General features: G+C 34.2%; 1 protein-coding gene across 4 annotated transcripts in view; it reads right to left on the reverse strand.

The window, feature by feature from the left end:
- Window positions 1–19,243, reverse strand: part of LOC144956855 (uncharacterized) — a 32,528-nt gene extending 13,285 nt beyond the window's left edge. Inside the window, exons 1-6 of one of the 4 annotated variants that reach the window (XM_078887632.1) lie at window positions 18,977–19,240; window positions 13,539–13,757; window positions 11,391–11,528; window positions 9,299–9,391; window positions 1,209–1,325; window positions 471–587 (exon numbers count right to left, since the gene is read on the reverse strand). In XM_078887632.1, coding sequence (XP_078743758.1) covers window positions 471–587; window positions 1,209–1,325; window positions 9,299–9,391; window positions 11,391–11,528; window positions 13,539–13,694 — 621 coding nt within the window. In that variant the 5' untranslated portion in view covers window positions 13,695–13,757; window positions 18,977–19,240. Of the gene's footprint in view, window positions 1–470; window positions 588–1,208; window positions 1,326–9,298; window positions 9,392–11,390; window positions 11,529–13,538; window positions 13,758–18,976 lie in introns of all 4 variants that reach the window. The other 3 variants (XM_078887634.1, XM_078887633.1, XM_078887635.1) reach the window with 3 other exon arrangements.
- Window positions 19,244–22,968: the final 3,725 nt, after the last annotated feature.

The following is a 22,968-nucleotide window of genomic DNA, read 5'->3' on the forward strand; positions in this document are numbered from 1 at the left end:
TTATTATTATCATTATTTATTGTTATTATTATTATTATCATTATTATTATTATTATCATTATTATTATTATTATTATTATTATTATTATTATTATTATTATTTATTGTTATTATTATCATTATTATTATTATTATTTTATTATTATCATCATTATTATTATTATTATTATTGTTATTATTATTATCATTATTATAATTATTATTATTATTATTATAATAATAAAACAATATAATAATAATAATAATAATAATAATAATAATAATAATAATAATAATAATAATAATATAATAATTATCATTATTATTATTTTCATTATTAATATTATTATTTATATTCATAAGTAAATTCCATTGAAATAAATTCTATTATTACTGAAGTTAGTCAATATCATTGATACTATTACCATTATCATTAAATTGGATTTGAATTCCTATACAATAACCCCTCATACCTTAAATTGCAAACCTACCTGGACTTTCGGCACAAGATCTGCTATCTCAAATTTGAGATTCTCACTCTCATTTTTAATGGACGTCATTCCTTCTTTTTCAAAAGAAACCAATTTTTTTTCCAGTGCCTCTATTTTCTGTTGTATAAAAAATGATATCAAAATACACAGTTAAAATATAAAATGTTGCTAATGTTGTGATTATTATCATTTTTATTGATATTATCATTATTAACATCATCCTCATCCTCACCTCTCTAACTGTCATCCATATTCTCTGTTTTACAGTTTTGTAACCGTTTCGTCAGTGTGATATAATGTTGGAATGACTCATAGAAAAATGATTTCCAATACATAATCGTAGTGATACTAAAACATCAATTCAATTGTTTTTATTTTGTTTAATCAACAAAGTTTTCTTCCCTCAATACAGGCAATGATTTCAAATCAATTTAGAAGTTTAATCAACAAAGATCAAAGATTTCTTCCCTCAATACAGGCAATGATTTCAAATCAATTTAGAAGTTTAACTATAAAATTTATGCTTGTGGATTATCCACCATTGCAACATTTTGTTACTAATTGTCATCACACAATAACCCCTCACACCTTAAATTACGCTCCACCATTGTAACATTTTGTTACTAATTGTCATCACACAATAACCCCTCACACCTTAATTTACAATCCACCAATGTAACATTTTGTTACTAATTGTCAGCACACAATAACCCCTCACACCTTAAATTACAAACGTACCTGGACTTTCGGCACCAGATCTGCTATCTCAGATTTGAGATTCTCACTCTCATATTTAATGGCTGCCATTCCTTCTTTTTCAAAAGAAACCAATTTTTCTTCCAGTGCCTCTATTTTCTGTTGCATAAAATAATGATATCAAAATACACCATTAAAATTTTAATATGTGGCTAATGTTGTGATTATGATCATTATTATTAATATTATCATTATTAACATCATCCTCATCTCTCTAACTGTCATCCATATTCGCTGTTTTACAGTCTGTATGTAACCGTTTCGTCAGTGTGATATAATGTTGGAATGACTCATAGAAAAATTATTTTCAATACATAATCGTAGTGATCCTAAATCATCAATTCAATTCTTTTTATTTTGTTTAATCAACAAAGTTTTCTTCCCTCAATACAGGCAATGATTTCAAATCAATTTAGAAGTTTAACCAACAAAGATTTCTTCCCTCAATACAGGCAATGATTTCAATTCAATTTAGAAGTTTAACCAACAAAGTTTTCTTCCCTCAATACAGGCAATGATTTTAAATCAATTTATCAATTTAACCAACAAAGTTTTCTTCCTTCAATACAGGCAATGATTTCAAATCAATTTAGAAGTTTAACCAACAAAGTATTTAAACTACGATCCACCATTGTAACAATTTGTTACTAATTGTCATCACACAATAACCCCTCACACCTTAAATTACTAACGTACCTGGACTTTCGGCACCAGATCTGCTATCTCAGTTTTGAGATTCTCACTCTCATTTTTAATGACCCTGATTTCATTGTTTTCAAAACAAACCATTTTCCCCTCCAGTGCCTCCATTTTTTGTTGTATAAAATAATGATATCAAAATACACTGTTAGAAATATTTTTAAAATGTCGCTAATGTTGTGATTATTATCATCATTATTATTATTACTATTATTGTAGTTATTGTTAATTATTGTTGTCGCTGTTGTCGTCAGTAATATTATTATCATAATTATTATTATTATTATTATTATTATCATTATTATTATTATTATTATTGTTGTAGTTATTGTTGTTGGTCTTGTCGTCGTCGTCGTCTTTATTATTATCATTATTATTATTATTATTATATTATTTATTATTATCATTATTATTATTATTATTATTATTATTATTATTATTATTATTATTATTATTATCATTATTATTAAAACTTACTTTGTCGATAAAATTTCCATATGTAAAAACACACATGCTCTTTTTCAAACAGTTAATGAAATGACGAATGCTGTTGATAATTATCATTTACCAAAAGATATCCCTGAGGAAAACCTCCCAACCGCCTTTTCCAAGTATTTTTCAGACAAAGTGAAAATTATAAGAAACACATTAGATCTTCATTCAGTTGTTAAAAACGCTGAGGAACATTCGGACTATGTTAGACCCCCAAGATGAATCCCTAATTTTAGTATTTTTAATCATGTATCATCTGATGAAGTGAAAGAAATTATCCTAGCCTCACAACCCAAATCTTGTTCCCTTGACCTGATACCAACCAATCTTTTAATGAAATGTCTTGACTGTTTTTTAGAACCTATCACTGCAATCATGAATAGCTCATTGCATTCTGGGGCTGTACCAGATTGCTACAAAAAAGCAATCGTCACTCCTCTTTTAAAAAAGCATAATTTAGACCCTGAAAATATAAAGAATTACCGCCCTGTTTCTAACTTGCCCTTTCTTTCAAAAATCCTGGAGAGAGTGGTACTAAAGCAGCTAAAGAATCATCTAGATTCAAACAATCTTATCGAGCCTTTTCAATCAGCTTACCGTAAGCATCATAGCACTGAAACCGCCCTTTTGAAGATCGTGAATGACCTGCTGATAGCAAGTGATAATGGTAATATATCTATCCTTATGCTGTTAGATCTATCTGCGGCATTCGACACAATAGATCACTCAATCTTATGTGATAGGCTTTATTCTGGTTTTGGCATCTCTGGTACTACTCTTTCATGGTTTAAATCATATCTCACCAATAGGTCACAGGCAGTGAGTGTAAATGGCAAAGTTTCTAACGATGTCTATATAGAATATGGTGTCCCGCAAGGTTAGGTTTTAGGTCCTATACTTTATACCCTTTATACTTTACCCTTAGGCAGTGTAATACGCTCCCATTCTGTTAATTACCACATATATGCTGACGACACGCAGCTATATAACTCTGCTTCTCCACATGATCTCTCATCTCTTGCTGTCATCTAGAAAATTGTTGTGACTCCATCAAAAGTTGGATGCTTGCAAATAAGCTATTGTTGAATGAAGACAAAACTGAAGTTGTTTTGACAGGAACTCAGCAAAAATTAAAGTCTTTCCAATTTTCAAATCCTACTCTAACTATATCTGATTCTGATATTTCTATTTCTGAAAAGGCTAAAAATTTAGGTGTCATTCTGGATAGTTCTTTGTCTATAGATCAGCATATAAACAATAATGTGAAAATTATGTACTTTGAGCTCCGTAGAATATCACAGATGAGGTCGTTTTTACCTTTCAACACCTTGAAGATAATTGTCACTGCATTGGTCTTGTCACGTCTTGACTACTGCAATTCACTGCTCGCTGGTCTCCCTAATAACAAAATAAATAAGCTCCAGAGAGTACAGAATGGTGCGGCTAGGTTAGTCCTGGGAAAATCTCATTACGATGATACACAGGACATGCTTCGAATCCTCCACTGGCTGCCAGTCCGGGCTAGAATTGAATATAAAATAGCCCTTATCTGCTTTGGTGTATTTGAGTCTTCTGTCCCTCTTTACATTCAACACTTACTCCAACCATACATACCTCTGAGAAGTCTTAGATCCCACGATTCAAAATTGTTATCATCTCCTAAAACTAAACTTAAGTGTTTTGGTGATAGGTCTCTTATGAAATTCGGACCCACGATTTGGAATGATCTCCCTCAATCTGTGAGATTCGAGCTCAATAGAGATTTTCAAAAAAGCCCTGAAATCATATCTTTTCAGGAAATATTTATTTAATTGAATTTTAAATGTATTGTATGTGACATTTATATTGATGATGTATTGATGCCCTTTTATGCTCTTAATTGTTTTGATACCTTGGTTGAATTTTTTTTAAAAAGCGCTTTGAGGTTTCGATGAAAGGCGCTATATAAATATGCTTATTATTATTATTATTATTATTATTATGTTGGTGTTGTGCGTGTTGTACCAATCTGACTCCAGAGTGGGATTCCAGGGACGCGACGTGGACGCTTGCTACACGTCCCCACATGACCACAACCCAACGACAAGTAGACTGAAGTCGAGAGAAAGCTTCATGATGGAAGAAAGCATCGACCCTGACCATGCAGCTGTATACAGACTTTCCACATGGAGGGAGTGAGACAATCGTGCAAATGAAGCCGTTGGAGATCTGAGAGAAGAACTGTCCTACGGAACTGAGCTCCCAGGAATGAATGGGTAACACTGAACAACGAACGGGGAAAAATTGGGAGAACAGCTGGAAGCATGAAAAAGTGGGGGCTGACTGAGACTAGATTGTGTACATGTGGATGCCCAGAGCAGACGATGGAGCACATCCTTAGAGAATGCCAGGATGGGCCCAGCTGCACTGACCATGACCTGAGAGTCTACTCCACAGATATTGTGGAGAGGGTTCGGTGTTGGAGCAACAAGCTATGATGATGATAATGATGACGATGATGACACAGCCGTTTATTACACTAGAAATCTTTCACTTTAGTTTACTACCGCCTCACCCCAAATGGGAACGACCCACCGTCGATGACGGGGAGACCATCGTGTGGTTACGTCATAACAGATGTCCAGAACGTGAAAACTGGCCTATATTTATCCCTGCAGGTAGAATGCACCGCTTGGATTTCATTGTCAGTCAGGCTATAGGACAGATTTCGTAAAATCGACATTTTTACACTGCAATTGCTGACCAGACACTTCTTCCATATTTTTCTATTTTATATGGATATAACGGCCACATTTTCATCTTTAAGACGCAATTATTTTCATTGATATCAAGAAATGGTGAGTATACTTCATTCTCTCTTGAAAATGTATATTTTTCTATTTAAAATTAACCTAAAAAATATTTTTAATGGTTTAAAAAATTCAAATTGATGTTATCTGAGTTTTGTTACCCTAACACATGGTAGTAAATATAAGAGTAATAATCTACTTTTAATATAGTATTTATTTCAATGATTTGTAATGACCGGTTTTTGCACAATGAATGTGTAAACACATCTTGTCTAATTCTTTGTTGGCTAACAAAATAGTCCTGTATTCAGGCAAACTCCTGAGACATAAGAACACGAATCCAATTGCGATGATAACGTTATTGTTATTGTTGTTTTATGGTGATGATGATGATGATGATGATGATGATGATAGCGCAGTTATAGTAGTAATCATAGTAGTAGTAGTAGTAGTAGTAGTAGAAGTAGTAGTAGTAGTAGTAGTAGTACACACACACACTCAGAGAGAGAGAGAGAGAGAGGAGAGAGGAGGAGAGAGAGAGAGAGAGAGAAGAGAGAGAGGAGAGAGAGAGAGGGGGGGGGGGGGCGGAGCGTGTGTGTGTGTGTGTAAAACTCGTGTACGCACATTTTTAGCATGGAACGATTTTTATTGCTTGTTCAGTCAAGTTCTCATGATTTCTCTGTGAAAATTGAACTTTAAACATATAACTTTCACACCAATTTGCCATTCCGTCTTCACGATTCGCACCTTCCCTCGATATTCTTCTACATCGCCCGTTGGTCCAGTCAACGGGCGTGAGAAAAGAGGGTAGATAGATATTATAACATCAAAAAGCGATGTGATCAAAGGTGGCGGATGATTGTGTAACATCAAAAGCCTGGTGGACTGCGCTACAAGGCCGAAGTTTCGAGGGGATATGTGATTTGAGTGGGAGGGGCTTATTTTACTTTGCCGATGACCAACTGGTGGACGATTGAAATTATAATTGTCCTTTTTCAGCAGCCAATTGGAAATGGGTAATTGTAAACATCTGATTGGCGCTTCATGGATAGAAATCAGTTTGGAGGTCATGGGATGAATTTGCTGGAGAGATGGAGTAAATTTGAAATGAATTGAACGTAATTTGGGGCGTTGTCTAGGTGTCAAATAAGACTCTCACAGACCGGTGATAAATCCTTTTTTTTTGGCCGCAAATGCTACAGTAAACTTCTTTCTCTATCTTATTTTTTGCTAAAAATATTTCAGAGTGGGTATATAGGCGGATTCCATTTTGAATAACGGGCATTTAGAACTATATTTTAAAGGAAAATTATTACGTTATTATTATTAGCAGGCATCTAGGCGATCACTATTGTATTATTACTAACAATCAATAATATTATTATAACTCTTATAATTACAATTATTATTATTATTATTATTATTAATATTATTATTATTATTATTATTATTATTATTATTATTATCATCATCATCATCAATATCAATAATAACTAATAATTTTTTTCTTTACTTTCATACTGAAAACAAGCATTGTCTCAATGCAAATGGACTCTGCCGAATAAGCTGTGAAAGGGCTCAAATGAGATATGTGGTCAAAAAACATTTCATGCAAACTGCTCCAGAATTAGCAAGTGAAGTTCCACCAGTGAAAAAAAGAAAACAGAACGTTGGTTAATTAGAAGCTGTTTCTGTGAAATGTAACAATCAGCTGTTCCTTACAATAATCGTGAGGTTTTACGTATGTTAAGAAAAAGTATTAATATATAAAATGTGTTAAGATCAAGACGTCTATACAAAGTTCAAAGGAATACTTATAACTTATCTTTACCTATGATTGTCAATTAAATTGTTTATTTTAAAATAACAGTTCACTTTGATTATCTGATCATTAATCCTCCCCCCCCCCCTCCCATCTTTTTTCAATGCATTTATCACGATTTTTTATTGTCAAAAAATGGATATTATTTATTTTTTACTATTATTATTATTATTACAGTGGTGATCAAGAGTAAGATAAATACACTGATATTATATGATTATTACTAGTATTAGTATTACATCGATATCACGTGTTTCAACTGATTCACAATGATCATTTCTGTTATCCACGATGCTTCGGTTGTTCAATAAGCAGACCATTTTCAACAAATTTCCATTTTAAATAGTATTAGCTATCTGGTAGGCGTCCTTTTTTTTGTCGCAGCACTGGAGAGAGAGAGAGAGAGAGAGAGAGAGAGAGAGAGAGAGAGAGAGAGAAAGAGAGAGAGAGAGAGAGAGAGAGATTGTGTGTGTGTGTGTGTGTGTATGTGTTTTGGTGTGTGTGTGTGTTGGTGTACATAAAACTAATTTATGCAACGTTTTACCACGAAACAATTTTCATTTTACCACCTCAGTTTAATCTCTCATCAGTTCTCTCTGACAATTGCACTTTGAACCTATAACTTTAACACAGCTACGTCATTCCATCTTCACGATTCGCACCTCATCGCGATATTCTTTTATGTTGACTCGTGGTACAGTCAACGGGTTTGAGAGAAGATCGATATTGAGTGACATCATCAAAAGCGATGTGATCAAAGCTGGCGGATGGTTGTGTAACATCAAAGACCAGTGACTGGTCTACAAGGCCTATCATATTCGTGGGTATGTGTGATTTGAGTAGGAGGAGCTTTCTTGACTTTGCTGATGACCGAGTGGTGGATAATTGACATTAGAATTGTCCTTTTTCAGCAGCCAATTGGAAATGGGCAATTGTAAAAAGCTGATTGGACGCTCATGGAAAGAAAGCAGTTTGAGGGACATGGAAGGAAATTGCCGGAGAGCGTGGAGTGGGGAGGAGTAAATTATATTGAATGAATTGATAGTAATTTGGGGCGTTGGGAAGTTAAATAAAACTCTCGGAAACAGGTGATGAGTCAATTCTTCGGTCGCAAATGATTCAGTAAAATTCTTTATTATTTCTTTCTTTTTTTTTAATTTCCTTTCTGTCAGAGTGGACATATAAAGGCGAATTCCAATTTTTTTTTTTTTAAACGGGCATTTAGAACGATATTTTAAAGAGAAATTATTGCGTTTACCAAAATTAGCAGGCGTTTAGGTGATAGCCACTATATTATTTTCATGAAAATGATCATCATCATCATTATTATTATTATTATTATTATAGTTTAGATCTATACAAACGTCAAAGGAATGCATATAACATATCTTTTCCTAAGAATTGTCAATTGCCATTACTAAAACCAGTTCGTTTTGATCATTTGATCAACAAACCCCTACAATTCGGTGATTACGCATTTTTTAAACTGCTGTCAAAAAAAGGATATGGCTGTACAGGTGAGCGGATATCTCAACAATGCTTCATTACAAAACGACTTTGATTCTATATTTTTACTCTGTGAATATTGATGATTATTGCAGTATTTCTCATTTATTTGTATAAACTCAGATAACTATGTAATGTTTGATTATATCGTTTGAAGTAATTAAAATTTCGGACCCATTTTTATGGTTATTTCCTATAAAATCTAATCCCAAATGATCTACTAAAATTATATCAAATAAAAGTATGTAAATCACTAGTTATGACTCTAAAATATCTTATTGCAACATCTAATAGCATCTTTACTACGCCACTTTGAACTTGAGAAAAAAATCGTCAAAATAGGAAAAGTTGCTCAGTCGCCCTTTCGGCACAGGCCGTGACTCGTCATCTGTTATGAACTAGCGTCCGGCAAAATTTACCTGTCGAACTAAAGTGAAAGCAGTAAACGGCTGTGATGATGATGATGATTATTATTATTATTATTATTATTATTATTGTTATTATTATTATTAATATTATTATTATTATTATTATTATTATTATGATCATTATGATTATTAATACTATCATTATTATTATTGTTATTATTATTATTATTATTATTATTATTATTATTATTATTATAATAAGAAGACAAAAATAAGTTTTCTATGAATGTTGAAAATAAGATTTTTGCAGGATTTTAAATTCACCCTGTTGAATAACATCAGAGAATCATGAAATGAGATATAAAATATTCGTTCAAACTTTGATCTCAGTATTACCTGGACATCTTTGGTCAGGTTTTCAATGTCATTTTTGAAGTTTTCATTTACAATAGTCAAAGTTTCAAATTTTCTGTCATAACATTCCATGGCCTGATGAAGAAAAAAATAATCATTTCAAAATGATGTACACAGAAATCAAACAAAATGTTTTAAATAAAGCAATACGGGTCAAACAAATCTTATAAGAACTTTGAGTCTGATTAGACCTGTAAATGAGCTCTATAAAAATTGACTGAAACTGAAACTCTTCGTAATTCGTCGTAGCGGTAAAATCCAAAGAATCAAAATGAAAGGTAAACAGCAAGTTCACTTGAGCAAAGCAATGGCAGAAAACTAAATTGCGAGGGAATTAATTAGGCTACTTACCATTGTTCCTTGTAATTAGGTACCCAATCAGTGAAGAAACTTAGAAACGGTCAACCAGTTTGTTTACAACATGAGGTAATCGAGATGTGCTTGTAGCAATCATTTAACTTTCGATTTGAAGGTGTCTACATAACGAACTTCCGGTGTTTCGAATTTTTCTTTCTCATACTTTTCCTGTCCTTCAAGTAAATGTGGTCAATTTTGGCTTAGACGAAACAGTGAAATTTATCGCTCGGCGGCTCAGTTAAAATTGGCTACGACAGGTTTCGAAAGTGAAAAAATAATTTCACGAAGGCTGTGTGAAAATACACTGGGGTGTGTTCAGACACGGCAATTCTAAAAAGCGTCGCTTAGCCTTGGCAATATATATCCATCATTAATATAAACGGCCCATGAGCTATGCGTGGGGCTGTGGAACATTCCTAGTTAACTTTACAGTCAATCGACTACGATTCATGAATTCTTTCTTTATTCATTTCTTTCTTCCCTTTTAAAAAATATTTGAATTTGACGAATTGACTGATTTCAGTTAATTGACTGAGAATTTACAGGTCTATCTGATGTCTCGGAGTTATAGCGCTATATAAGTTTTCAGCATTATTATTATTATTATTATTATTATTATTATTATTGTAATTGTGTTATAAAATGACTTGAAACAAACATGGTACATTTTTCATAAAGGTAAACAGTCATCATATATTGTAATTATTTAACAGTCAATTAATTAATCAACTCGTCATCATCATCATCATCGTCGTCGTTATTATCAAGAAGAGAAGAGTGGTAAAATTATTAATAATATAATGGTACGATTCATGCCGGTTTATTGGGACGGCTCGGTTCCCGACAAATCGTCCCAATTAAGCGGTGGCTATAAATTTGAGTGACATTTCACGTCTTAATGAAAAACAACGACACCTTAATCTACCTCTAACAATGAGAGAGACACCTAACAGCACACAACAATTAACGAATTTGCCACTCATAACGGATGCATAAATAAATAATCAACGAATTAAGAATGCCTTGCCTCCCCAATCATCTCATTGAACAGACAATCCATTTGGTGGTGACAGCCTTGAACAAACAAAGCAATCACTAATTACCATAGCCCTCTTAATAGTCTCTAGATTGCTGTACTAATGACCTACTGCACCATTGGTCAGATGACCCATGACCATGAACGTGACAATGACAGTCAACAAGGGATACATGGAAAGTCTATTGTTCTCATCTCTGTGACAACTATATGACGAATGGTTCGACCCACAGACACAAGAGAGGGGCTCTGTTTTATCTGCTTTTGACCACACATCTGCTACTGGGGGATACAGGTAATTGTTCACACCTCTGTGATGAACGGGACCGATAATACACCCATTTGACTGTCCCGTTGGAACAATTTGCATTTTAAGACCATCGTTTTTAATCACAGAAAAAGCTCTCTTATGGGGACAGCCATTGTCAAATTTTATCCCCATTAAGTGGTGAGCCGGCTGTGAAATGGAAAGTCTATGACTTTTTATATAGAAAAAAATTCCATTCCCAGGGAATCGTCCCAATTAAGCGGCGTTCCCAATACCTGGTTCGACTGAAGTAGTAGTAGGAGTAGTGGTAGTAGTAGTGGTAGTAGTAGTGGTAGTAGTAGTAGTAGTAGTAGTAGTAGAAGACATTGTGGTGGTGGTGGATGTGGTGGTGGATGTGGTGGTATTTGTAGTACCTCTATTTTTAGACGTAGGACGGACACTTCCCCCCTCAAATTCATGGAATCGGCGTCCAGTGCGTTACAATCCTTTCTCAGTTGATGAATCTTTTCCTTTTCCATTTCTACAAGTTTCTTTTCAAGTTCTTCGTTTTTCTGTTGGATAAAATATTGGCATGTTAAAATATTTCAAACAAATTGAGAAGTAGGACATAAGATATAGGAAATGGATTGCTCACAATAAGTTTGATTAGTATTTTTTTTAAAATAAAATAAAAATAATAATAATAATAATAATAATAATAATAATAATAATAATTAGAAGAAGAAGAAGAAGAAGAAGAAGAAGAAGAAGAAGAAGAAGAAGAAGAAGAAGAAGAAGAAGAAGAAGAAGAAGAAGAAGAAGAAGAAGAATATAATAATAAGAATATAATAATAAGAATGTACTTTATTCATTCAAAAAGGATTTGTTTGTACAGGCGTATAAAATACGGGCAATGACACATACATAACCGTAATATAAGTAAATAAATGTGGTAAAGTAAAACTTGGTAATAGGTATATAGTGTAATAATATTGGAAGCTGTAAGAATAATTACACACTATAAATTTCAAGGGACGTATAGGTTATTTAACTGTAAAGATACAGATATATCTAGTAACGTGTATGTTGATGTCAACATATAAGTAAATAAATTTAGTAAAAAGCAAAGAATAAGATACAGTATAATAATATTGTAAATTGACTGAGAACAATTACATAGTATAAATTACATGTCACATATAGGTTAAATAGGTCATTGTAAAGATGTAGTAAGTGATGTAATAAATTGATGTTTAAAAACTGTAGTTATGGAGTAATTTTAAAGAAGAAGATTCCAAGTTAAAACAGACATAGACCAACATTTATAAATTATTTGCCTTATTAAAAATTCTGCAACTGTAAGGTAAAATGGATCGGAGGTATCTTTCACTTTTTGTTTGGATTGACAACAATTGGTCACTTCTGTCCGACTTAGTGATCTGATGATTTAGAGGATGAGTTGAATTGTCTAAATTATTTCCGATTTTTCTTAAGCAGCATTCTGTATATAAATCATTAAAAGACATGGATCCTGTGGTAAGTTTGTTAGCTCTTTTAATAGTCCTGTCAAAGCTTCTGCTGAGCGAAGACAACTTCCACCCATGGCAGTAATATAAAAAACCAAAACACTTTCTATTGCAGATCTATAAAATAGCGTACAAAGTGTTTTGTCAATGTTAAGTTGGGACAAGTTCCGTCAAAAAGGTACATTCCTTGATTAATTTTACTATTGATATAACTGGTATGTACGTCCCACCGTAATTTGTAATCCATGGTGACTCCCAGATATTTGTATTCTACTACATGCTCTACTTTTTCATTTTTAATAGTGATATGGTCTTTGGTATTCTTGTCTTTTCTAACGTCTATAATCAATTTTTTATTCTTACTTACATCTAGTTCAAGGTGGTTATTGTTGTTGTAGAAGAAGAAGAAGAAGAAGAAGAAGAAGAAGAAGAAGAAGAAGAAGAAGAAGAAGAAGAAGAAGAAGAAGAAGAAGAAGAAGAAGAAGAAGAAGAAGAAGAAGAAGAAGAAGAAGAAGACTTTGATTGATCCAGGGACATAGTTATGTCTTATGTTTTAAAACTTTCCTCATTTATAGTCCTCTTGTAAAATAACTTTTATAGATTTCCTTAAATAGGTTCAAACGTCTTAATAAGCATAATTTATTTTATTTCATTGAATTAAATTACTTGTGAAGATTTACAATCTACGTTTCTGTGTGCTTTGGACTCTTTAAGAATTTGAAAATTTATTTCTACAACGGTCACATTAAACCAAACAGATGAGTCGTTGAGAAATATTTACCGTCCAATCAAAATGGATTTTAGAAAAGATAGACCGTATCGAAGATGAGTGGATGGCGTTTCAGGTATTGGATCCATTTACATAACGTTTATAATTTATCTGAGTTATTGGAGGTTGTAAGAAACAGTTATAAAAGATGTAAGGAGTTGGTGTGTTTTGATGTTGTAACAACAGTTATAAAAGATGTAGTTGGTGTGTTTTGACATTGTAACAACAGTTATAAAAGATGATGTATTTGAGAAGATTCATTGTGCTATATATCTATATTTCCAAACCTGTTTCAATGCAACAATCTCTCTTTTATTTTCCCTGATAAGATTTTCCAACGCTGTATCTCGTGTTTGTAGATCCTCTGTTTTAAGACGCACAATCTTCTCTAGAGCATCAAATTTTTCCTGCAATTGTTGAAATTGTTCGGTGGTGACAGGCATTTTGTGTAGATTGAAGCTTAAGTTCACTTGGACAAAACGTAGAAAATGATTTAAAAGTTGATTCTGTGAAAAAAAAAAGAAGCGAAAATAGTTTTTCCATTTGAGATTACTTTGTCCACACAGGATTTAAAAAGAAAAAGAAAACATTTTGGTTATGGGAAAATAATGTGTGTGTTTTTTTTATGGACAAATTGATTATGGAAAGAAAAAAAGTACTATAAATTATGAATGGGTTTTATAATGTCTAGGACAGGTCAATATTTTTCCTGAGATCTGAAGACAATTAGGTGAAACAGGTCTAGCAATTTGGAACTGGCAGTATCAGGTATGGAGAGGAAATTCCAATCAATACAAAACACAATTTATCATGAACCACAACACTATTGTAACTGAAATCGTTTAACAACACGTAAATCCGTTATTCCAACAACATTGAGATATACAAGGCTTTCAAGACGACAATTCGAAAAATTATCAGTCATTTCACGCCAATTACTGGAAAGGCAACAATTCAATGCGACAATACAAGACCACACACCACAGTCATTTCTCATCAGGTCAGTTACTGGAACCAAAACTACAATTCAACACTCTTCCACGTGCAGAATTGAGTTCAGATCTTAATCCAATCGAGAATGTGTGGGATATGTTAGGGAGAGCAATCGAGGAAGAATATAAAAATATTAATGAATGTATATATAGCTCTTTTGGAAATTTGGAATAAATAACCCTAGTGTGAAAAGATAAATGAACAAACAATGTCAGGCCGTGCTCAAAGCTGAAGGACGTAACATCTGTTGTTGATCGAATATCATGAACAGCAAAGATGAAAATACAGACTTAATATTATCTATAATGTTATGTGAATCATAGACATGTAGATGGTATATCATGTACAGCAAAAATGAAAATACAGACTTAATAATCAGGAAGTGTTTTAAATGCCCCACGTCAATCTGTTCTGTAATTCCATTTTATTGTTTCAATTATAGGAATGTCAATCAGAGTCTCTCTTTATCAAAATATATGATTATTGTCTTAAAACTGCGCATCGCGTAATTTTTAAGGCTTCCATTTTCAAACGTCCTTTTTAATTACTAAAATATTTTATGGTATCCTTTGCATTGTTTTAAGAATTTGAAATTTTAAAATTTGGTTTGCTGGTTGACTTTTTACAATTTTTAAACCTTTGTTGCAATACACTCACTATTCATATGTCCTTAAATATTTAAATAAACAAAAATGAATAGAACAGCTTCAAAAAGTAACAAAATACCAAACACAGACCTTTTCGGGCTCAAAACCCTTCTTCAGCCAACAACAAAAAACAATAAAGACATAAATACATTACTAGATTCCAGATTGATGACAGAAATTTTGTAGGTCCTCTCTGTTGAAGAAAAGCGTTCGGTATATATAAATAAACAATAAATAAAATTCCCTTTATTGATCCCATAGGGGAAACTTGTCTGTAGGGTCTATTCCAAGGCAAGACTGGAATAACCCATTCGTCAGCTGCAGTGCAATGCACAAATTGAGCTAGGACGAGCTGACTTGCTCAAGGCCACACAGCGCAGCGACGGATGATCGAACTCAGTACCTTTCGGATATGAAGCAAAGACCTGACCTCAGATCCACGCTGTCCCCTGATATATATATAAAGGAATACTTTGAAATTTATTTAAGGGAGAAGTTGGAAACACGGGACAATAATACACTTGTAAATATTTAAAACTCCCAAAACTTTATTTCAAAATCAAATACCAGACAAGAACAGATATAATCGACATCATCGGGACTGCTGAAAAATGTCGATATAAGCATGATGTCGATATATCAGATATTCTAAAAAATGAAAGGGAAACAAATGAGAAAATGCCAGAAAATAAGTGAATCTTGATGGTTGGTTCACATGTCGACATAACCGTCTTGTGGTAAAATCGTGCTCGATATCGGCGATATTTACTAATGTTATATAGCCAAGAAACAGGACTTTGATGTTATATCGACATACGCATGATGTCGACAAAACCAGTGTCGATATATCCGCTCTGCACTGTATTTCAATATCTACGATGAATCCTGAATTGTTAAACGTTAAGAAATAAAATATCCAGTTATTTTGATAGTTTGAGTGATATAATTTATTCTGAATCAGAACTTAAACTTGTGTGTGTGTGTGTGTGTGTGTGTGTGCGTGTAGGGGGAAGGGGGCTTGGGACACGAAACAGTGACACACGGGGCAGTCGTATAAAAAATAACAAGTGATGATTTAAAATATAAAGTCATAAAGGTGGACAAAGGGAAGAGAGAAAACTTGATGCTCATATTTCTTTATATTAGTTTCAAATAGATAGTTTTAGCCAGATGTCTTTGAAAGGAAAAAATTGTTAGGTGATCAAAACCAATGGGGATCCCAGTAGGTCAGTTGGTGACACACTCGATTCACACACACTCACAAAGTGACCAAGATCGATCCCTGGTGCAGTCGGGATATATTTTTCTGACCCCTCTGTCCACCCAGCAGTAAATGTGTAGCTGGGTCAATTAGATCTGATGGAAAGTACTGTGCGATAGACTAACGTCCTATCCAAAGGATGGCAAGGAATTGCTAGTCTGTTTCATACTATGGAAACTGTGGGATAAACTCGGCTCTGAAAGACTACTTATTATCATAACCAATGACATCGAGTCTAATTCTGCAGGAAGTTGAACTCTTTAAAGCTCTTTTTAGACATCCGAATGTCTTCAGTGTTGCTTTTGGTGCCTTTTACACTTGGGGTTATGAAAGATGAACCAAATAGCCATGATAAAAAACAAGCTTTCTAATCTGTGATTTTAAAATATGTGTTTTATTATATATGCTGTGTTTTTTTATAGAAACGTTCCTTGAAAGTCAATTGTATATTATATATCATTTTCCTCCAAAGCATGTTGACAGGTGATATTTTATTTTCATATTTGTAAATTTACAGATTCATAATATTGTCGACCATAATTTCACTGTAGGCCTGAACATAACCTTCGTTCAACAGATTCACAGACAGGTTGTACCTGTTTAATTTTGTCAGTGTCAAAACTTCGCAGTCATAAAAAGGCCATTTATTTTTAAAAAGAAAGACAAAAGAAGATACCTCAACACCTGGTCTATTAAATGCTAATGGTGGTTGATTTAAGTTTAAGAATTCTCTGAGACAATCATCTCATCTAGATTCTTTAACTTTAACACAGGCCTGTAAATCATCATTGGTGGCATTTTTAGGCACCTCCGTCGGAGGTGTACAAAAACGCACCGTTTATATGCACCGCCATTGGACGTGTACAAAAACCCACCATTTTTTTGCACCACGTTGGCGGTGATGGTTTATTAATGAATGATAATAAATTAAAGAATAATCACAATAATGTAACAATTGAAAGGTAAAAAGAAACATGCCACACAAATACTGATCTCAAATAAATAAAGAATTTTAGAAAATTAAAATCGAAGTTTTTTTTAAACATGATAGAAAGTTTTTGAAAAAAAATTTTTTTTTAAATAAAGAAGACAAAAACAAAAACAAAAATGATGTCTTTCTCAATAAAGTAAACTTTTTAAAAGAAATATGTCCGCAATGGGAATCGAACCCAGTACTTTCAAGGTTAAAGTCTGACAGCTTGTCCACTGCGCTACGCCTACGGAGCCAACTAACTATTCATCATATTTAATAAGGTATTTCTAAAACATTATTTTACCTTCAATGCAACTTCTATTTTCTGGTTCTCTATATATTTTGATTTAATTATTTTTTTAATATAAATTTATTACAACAAAGACATCCTACAGATGTCACAATATAACTTTTGCCATGTCCAAATACAGAGACACAATATCGCTGATGAAATTGGGTGGAATGCGCATGCGTGACGGAGGATTTGAACCCGCAACGTCGATTCTGGCAAAACTTCCAGGGCAGTAGGACGACTAAACCATTCGGCCATGACACCCACTTCGAAGTCGACGCATATTGTGTATATGTAGTAATAACTGATTTAATGTTGGTTAATTTTATGTTTTTATAGATATTTTATCAACTTTCCTTATTTCTATATGAATTTGGAAACATTCCATATTCTGGAATGTGGATAATTGTTTAAAAGAGCGGAGTTTCAAATATGTGTCTGGGAATAAAGCATTTTCATTATCCCCAGACAGGTGTCTGGGGATAATGACAGCCTGAAACCTTCAACGGAGGGGCATAAAAACACTACGATCATCTTTTCCAAAATTGTCTGAAAACTTATCTTAACTATCGGTGACCTCAGCAGAAATTTATAATAGTGTGACATGTCAAACATTCTGTTAGAAGAATCAATCTAATCAGCTTTTAAAAGAATATTGTGGGAAGCCTTCCGAAAGCACCGAGTACTAAGGGAAACAACTCAAATATTCCCTCAACTAACCCTAAGAACAAATAAAACCTCTAGTACATTTACAAACCCTAATACTAATAGGAAAAAGAAACACCCTAGCACCTTTGCACCTTTCACAAATCTATCAAGGTTTGTAGTTTTTAGAATGCTTCTTTATAACCTGGATACCTCTGTATAGAGCTTTTAGACTTGGTGTAGTCTCCTTCGCTCCTCCTCATCTATTAATGATTGGACCAATTTTTATAATTGAACTCGTTTCCTAGGGTGTTGCTTATCTCCAACTCTGCTTCGAATTTATTCAAATTTTTTGCTGATACTGTGGTTTCTTGCAGTTTATTCCAGTTATTTACAATTCTAGATGAAAAAAGGTTCCTTCTTTCATTTGTTTTAAAACGTTCTTTTTCCAGTTGCTTGCTGTTTCCTCTTATCTGAATGTTCTTGTTTGGTTTAAGAAATCCTGCCTCTACCCTCTCTATGGAGGTAAAACTTCTTTCCCTCTACCCTCTACGTCTACCCTCTCTATGAGTTTTCAGATGCCTCTTTGCTATATGATGACATATTGAATAAATAAACGTCTGACAAAAGATCCACGGTGAAAATACAAATTGAAAGAAATGCTAGAGCGCTAGGATATTTCGGAAGGTCTCCATAAAAAAAAATCTCCGATCTCGAGCTAGCCCTAATAAACTGGAAAAAAGCCTAGGACTGCTTTTAATACTTCCGAAAATAAAATGGCGACGGAAAACCGAAACAGCAATCGTCGTATTAGGAAATTTTAAGCTGGCACAAATCTATCAAGGTTTGTTCTAGAGGTTTTAAAACGCTACTCTAGATATATTAACACATTGAAATTGAATAAATAAACTCACGACAAAAGATCCACGGTGAAAATAGAAATTGAATGAAATGCTAGCACAAGCTTTATTAGTGTTAGTACCAAGGAATTTACCCAATGGAAACCGTACGGTGCTCTTATTGGCTAACCAACCAGCGGCCTCGATGAGAAAAATACCAATGACTAGGTATTGAATGAAAGCACCGATGACAAGAGCGATGCTCGAGACTTTTTTGAGTCTCGAGACTCAAAAAAGCATCGAGACGCAAAAAAGTCTCGAGCTTCGCTGAAATCATCGCCGACGAGAGAGGGGTAAACAATGCAGATAATACACATTGTTAGTAACGCGTGCGTCGCTCGCGCAGTATAGTCTCGAGACTCGGGACTCAATACGAGAAGCATCGATGACCGAGATAGACGAGAAAAGCATCGAGAACTAAGTCGAGGTCGGTACCTTTTCAATACTCGATGACCTGACTTCTCAAAACCTAAAGCATCGGTGACCCCTAATAAAGGGAGGCTTAGGGACAGGGTTGCCAGTTTGGCATTTTAAATTCCAGATTCCAAAAATCTGGCATTTTTAAAAACCGTTTGGCATTAGAAAAATCATTTGGCATTTGGCATTTTCTTTTCTTAGTATATTATACTTCAAATGACACCTTTTCTTAATTATTTCTAAACGCGTCATGTTAATGTATTTCTTTTTCATTCTTAAAATCCAACCGTGGCGTAGTGGTTTAGCACTCCACTTAGTAGTCAGTAGGTAAAAAAATTACCCCAACAGGAAATTTAGTATAATTCAAAAAAAAGAAAAGAAAAGAAAACACGCAAGCCACCAGGATATGATAGTAAATTGTCTATCAAAAGTGAGTAGTTTTCTTAGTGGGGGTGGGAGTCAACAGACTTTGGCATTTTTTTGAGTGTTTTGGCATTTTTTGAGTCTTCCCCTGGCATTTTGTTGAAAAATAATCTGGCAACCCTGCTTAGGGAGGGGACAGTTGACAGTTGTCTTTTTTCAGTGTTAGTCATAATTCCAAGAACTATACGCGGTTGCGGTTTCGGTTTCTTCGAAGGGAGTGACCATTCTCATCCAGGATGAGAATAGAGGTAGTGGCACCTCCTCACTACTCTCACACAGATTAATTTGTGCTCTCACTCTCACCGAATCATCATCATCTCTCACGTGACTGCTTTTAGTGATGCTGGACGTGAGGAGAGGAACATACTCAATAAACACCTTGCATAAAGCGAACAGACCCCCCCCCCGCACCCTTTTTTTTTTTCATCGACTATTGTAAAATACCTCTTATGGAACCAACTAATCTCAGAGTCAATCTCAGATTCATTAACCAGTAGTATAGGCAAAATCACTTTTTAAATGTTCCTATTTTCTACTGAGACATACAGTTTAACTTCAAGAAGAAAACGTCTGCTGTCGGCATTCAAATGACAAGAAACGGAATATAGAAGAATGGAGACTACCTCGGGCCTCACCCCACCATGTATTAAGCCCCCCATAGACGCCGACATCCGCTGGTAGCGGGACGGATGACCTATCGCTGTGACCCCATCCCTGCGTTTATCGCAGATGATTTTTGCCCACATACGGGGAGATATTTTTTTGAGGCGATCGGCGATCGGGGGCGTGGCAGTATAAAAAAGTGGACAATTTTTTTCGGATTTTCGCTGTTTTCACGTCGGATTCGTGATCAGCGTCAAATTTACAATAGGTTTGATACTAAGAACTGTGTGTTTACTCCAAAAATTGGTGAAATTAGAAATAAATTTTAATTAATAGTGAGGCTATGTGGCCGACAGAACCGATCCCAGATACTGTCTATCATTCTATCAATAGTGATTACTTCTCACTAAATTATATCAATTAGACTGTTGAAGGAACGAAATTGACATCATTCCACTCTTTGTTATTGTATTAAGGCAGTCATTTTGGTAATTAGTTCTCACTAAATTATATCAATCAGACTTTTAACGTTCAAGGTTACTCGTAGTTTTGTATGACGGTACGTTATTTCCGACTGGTGGATGTTGTGATCATTTTACCTAAACTCATAACATCAATAAACGTCCAAGATATTTGCATCATATGTAGCAATAGCTATAATAATCTAACATGTCGAGAGAGAGAGAGAGAGAGAGAGAGAGAGAGAGAGAGAGAGAGGGAGAGAGAAAGAGAAAGAGAGAAAAATTTACTTGCGCTATATATACCGCTATATTCAATAAAGGTGCTCAAATCACTTTATAAGGGTCTTTGGGCAACATAAAAACATGTTAGACGAGACATGACTGTTAAGCGATATTGCAATTGTTTCCCGACAGAGACGACGCTGTAAACAGCGAGGTACTCATTTTAACAGTGAACAAGGTGAGAGAATGCGAGTAAAGAGCCTTTTCCAAGGACTCAATTATGCGCCACTCAGAGCGGGACTCGAATCCAGTACCGTCCGATACAAAGGCGAGTGTCATTTCACAAGATCACATGCATAGCCGCACAAAAAAGTGATGAGAGAATAGATTCATATGTATTGAAGGAGGAGAGAGCGGATGGAGTGAGTAAAGTTCTTGGATATTTATAGAAGGAACCAAATTGACGTCACTCATCTCATTGTTATTGTTTTTAGACACCCATTTTTATGATTAGTTCTCATTAAAATATATCAGACTATAACGTTCAAGGTTCCATGTAGATCTTTGGGCTGGAGTGATATTTCTGGCTGGCGGACTTTGTGAGTATTTTAATTTAACACAGAGCATCAATAGAAGGTATGAATTTGACGTTAGTCAACCCGTTGTTATTGCTTTTAGACAGCATTTTATAATTAACTTATCACTAAGTTATATCAATCAGACAATGAACGTTCGCGTTTGCAGTTTTGTGTGTTAATGTTATACCCCGATGGAGATGTCGTGAGTATTTTTCCAATACGCATAACATCAATACATTTGCAATCCGATTTAAGTTTAAAAGCAACGTAGACCACGGAAATTTTTCCATTTTGTGGACAATAAAGATTTGTTATTTATCGTCATTATTATTATTATTATTATTATTATTATTATTATTATTATTATTATTATTATTATTATTATTATTATTATTATTATTATTATTATATTATTATTATTATTATTATTATTATTATTATTATTATTTATAAAACAAATCGACAGTGTTCCCGTGGCAGGTGAAACGGGTACTCCTCGGGACTACTCGCATTCGCACCCCCCCCCCCAACCACCACCGCCACCTCACACACGCACACAGCTCTTTTTTTTTTTTTTGGGGGGGGGGGGGGGGAGCGCGTTGTTTGTAGAGTATAATTCAGGGTTATAATGCCCACCCCTGTCATCACGTAGTCAAGGCTTTTTGGCATCTGCCAATCCCAAATGTCGGTGTCAAGGTCGACCGTCATGTCGCGTCAACCGGTGAGGAGGAAAAAAAAAAAAAAAAGAACTGGCATATTATTATATCATTACATTGAAAATTATGAAAACTTTTCTATTTTGTATGAAATCCTTTATAAATTTTACGATGATCAAGAACGAAACTTTTGCCATCTACCTCTTCCTGGCGCAACATTTATAAAAATATTATTAAAAAAAAATAATAACACAGCATTTATTTGGCGCAATATCCACGTGCTCAAAGCGCTTTACAAGGGGTCCCAAGGCAACAGCAATATTAAACTTGAAAGACGAGACATGACGCCTGTCAGGCGATGTGACATTTTTTCCTAACAAATTCAACGAACGGCCACGTACTCATTTTACACCTGAGTACGGTGAGAAAATGTGAGTAAAGAGCATTTTCCAAGGACTCAACTCTGCGCAACGCAGAGCGGGTCTCGAAACCTGAACCTTCCGATCTGGAAGCGAGAGTCATACCACAAAACAGGGAGGAGCACTGTTCTGTCGGCCACATAACCTCAATATTAATTAAATTTTATTTCTAATTTCATCAATTTTTGGAGTAAAAACATAGTTCTTGGTATCAAACCTATTGTAAAT

Source organism: Berghia stephanieae, chromosome 11, assembly GCF_034508935.2.
Source record: "Berghia stephanieae isolate SIO BIC M18660-M18661 chromosome 11, UCSD_Bste_1.3, whole genome shotgun sequence".
Taxonomy (NCBI): Eukaryota; Metazoa; Mollusca; class Gastropoda; order Nudibranchia; family Aeolidiidae; genus Berghia; species Berghia stephanieae.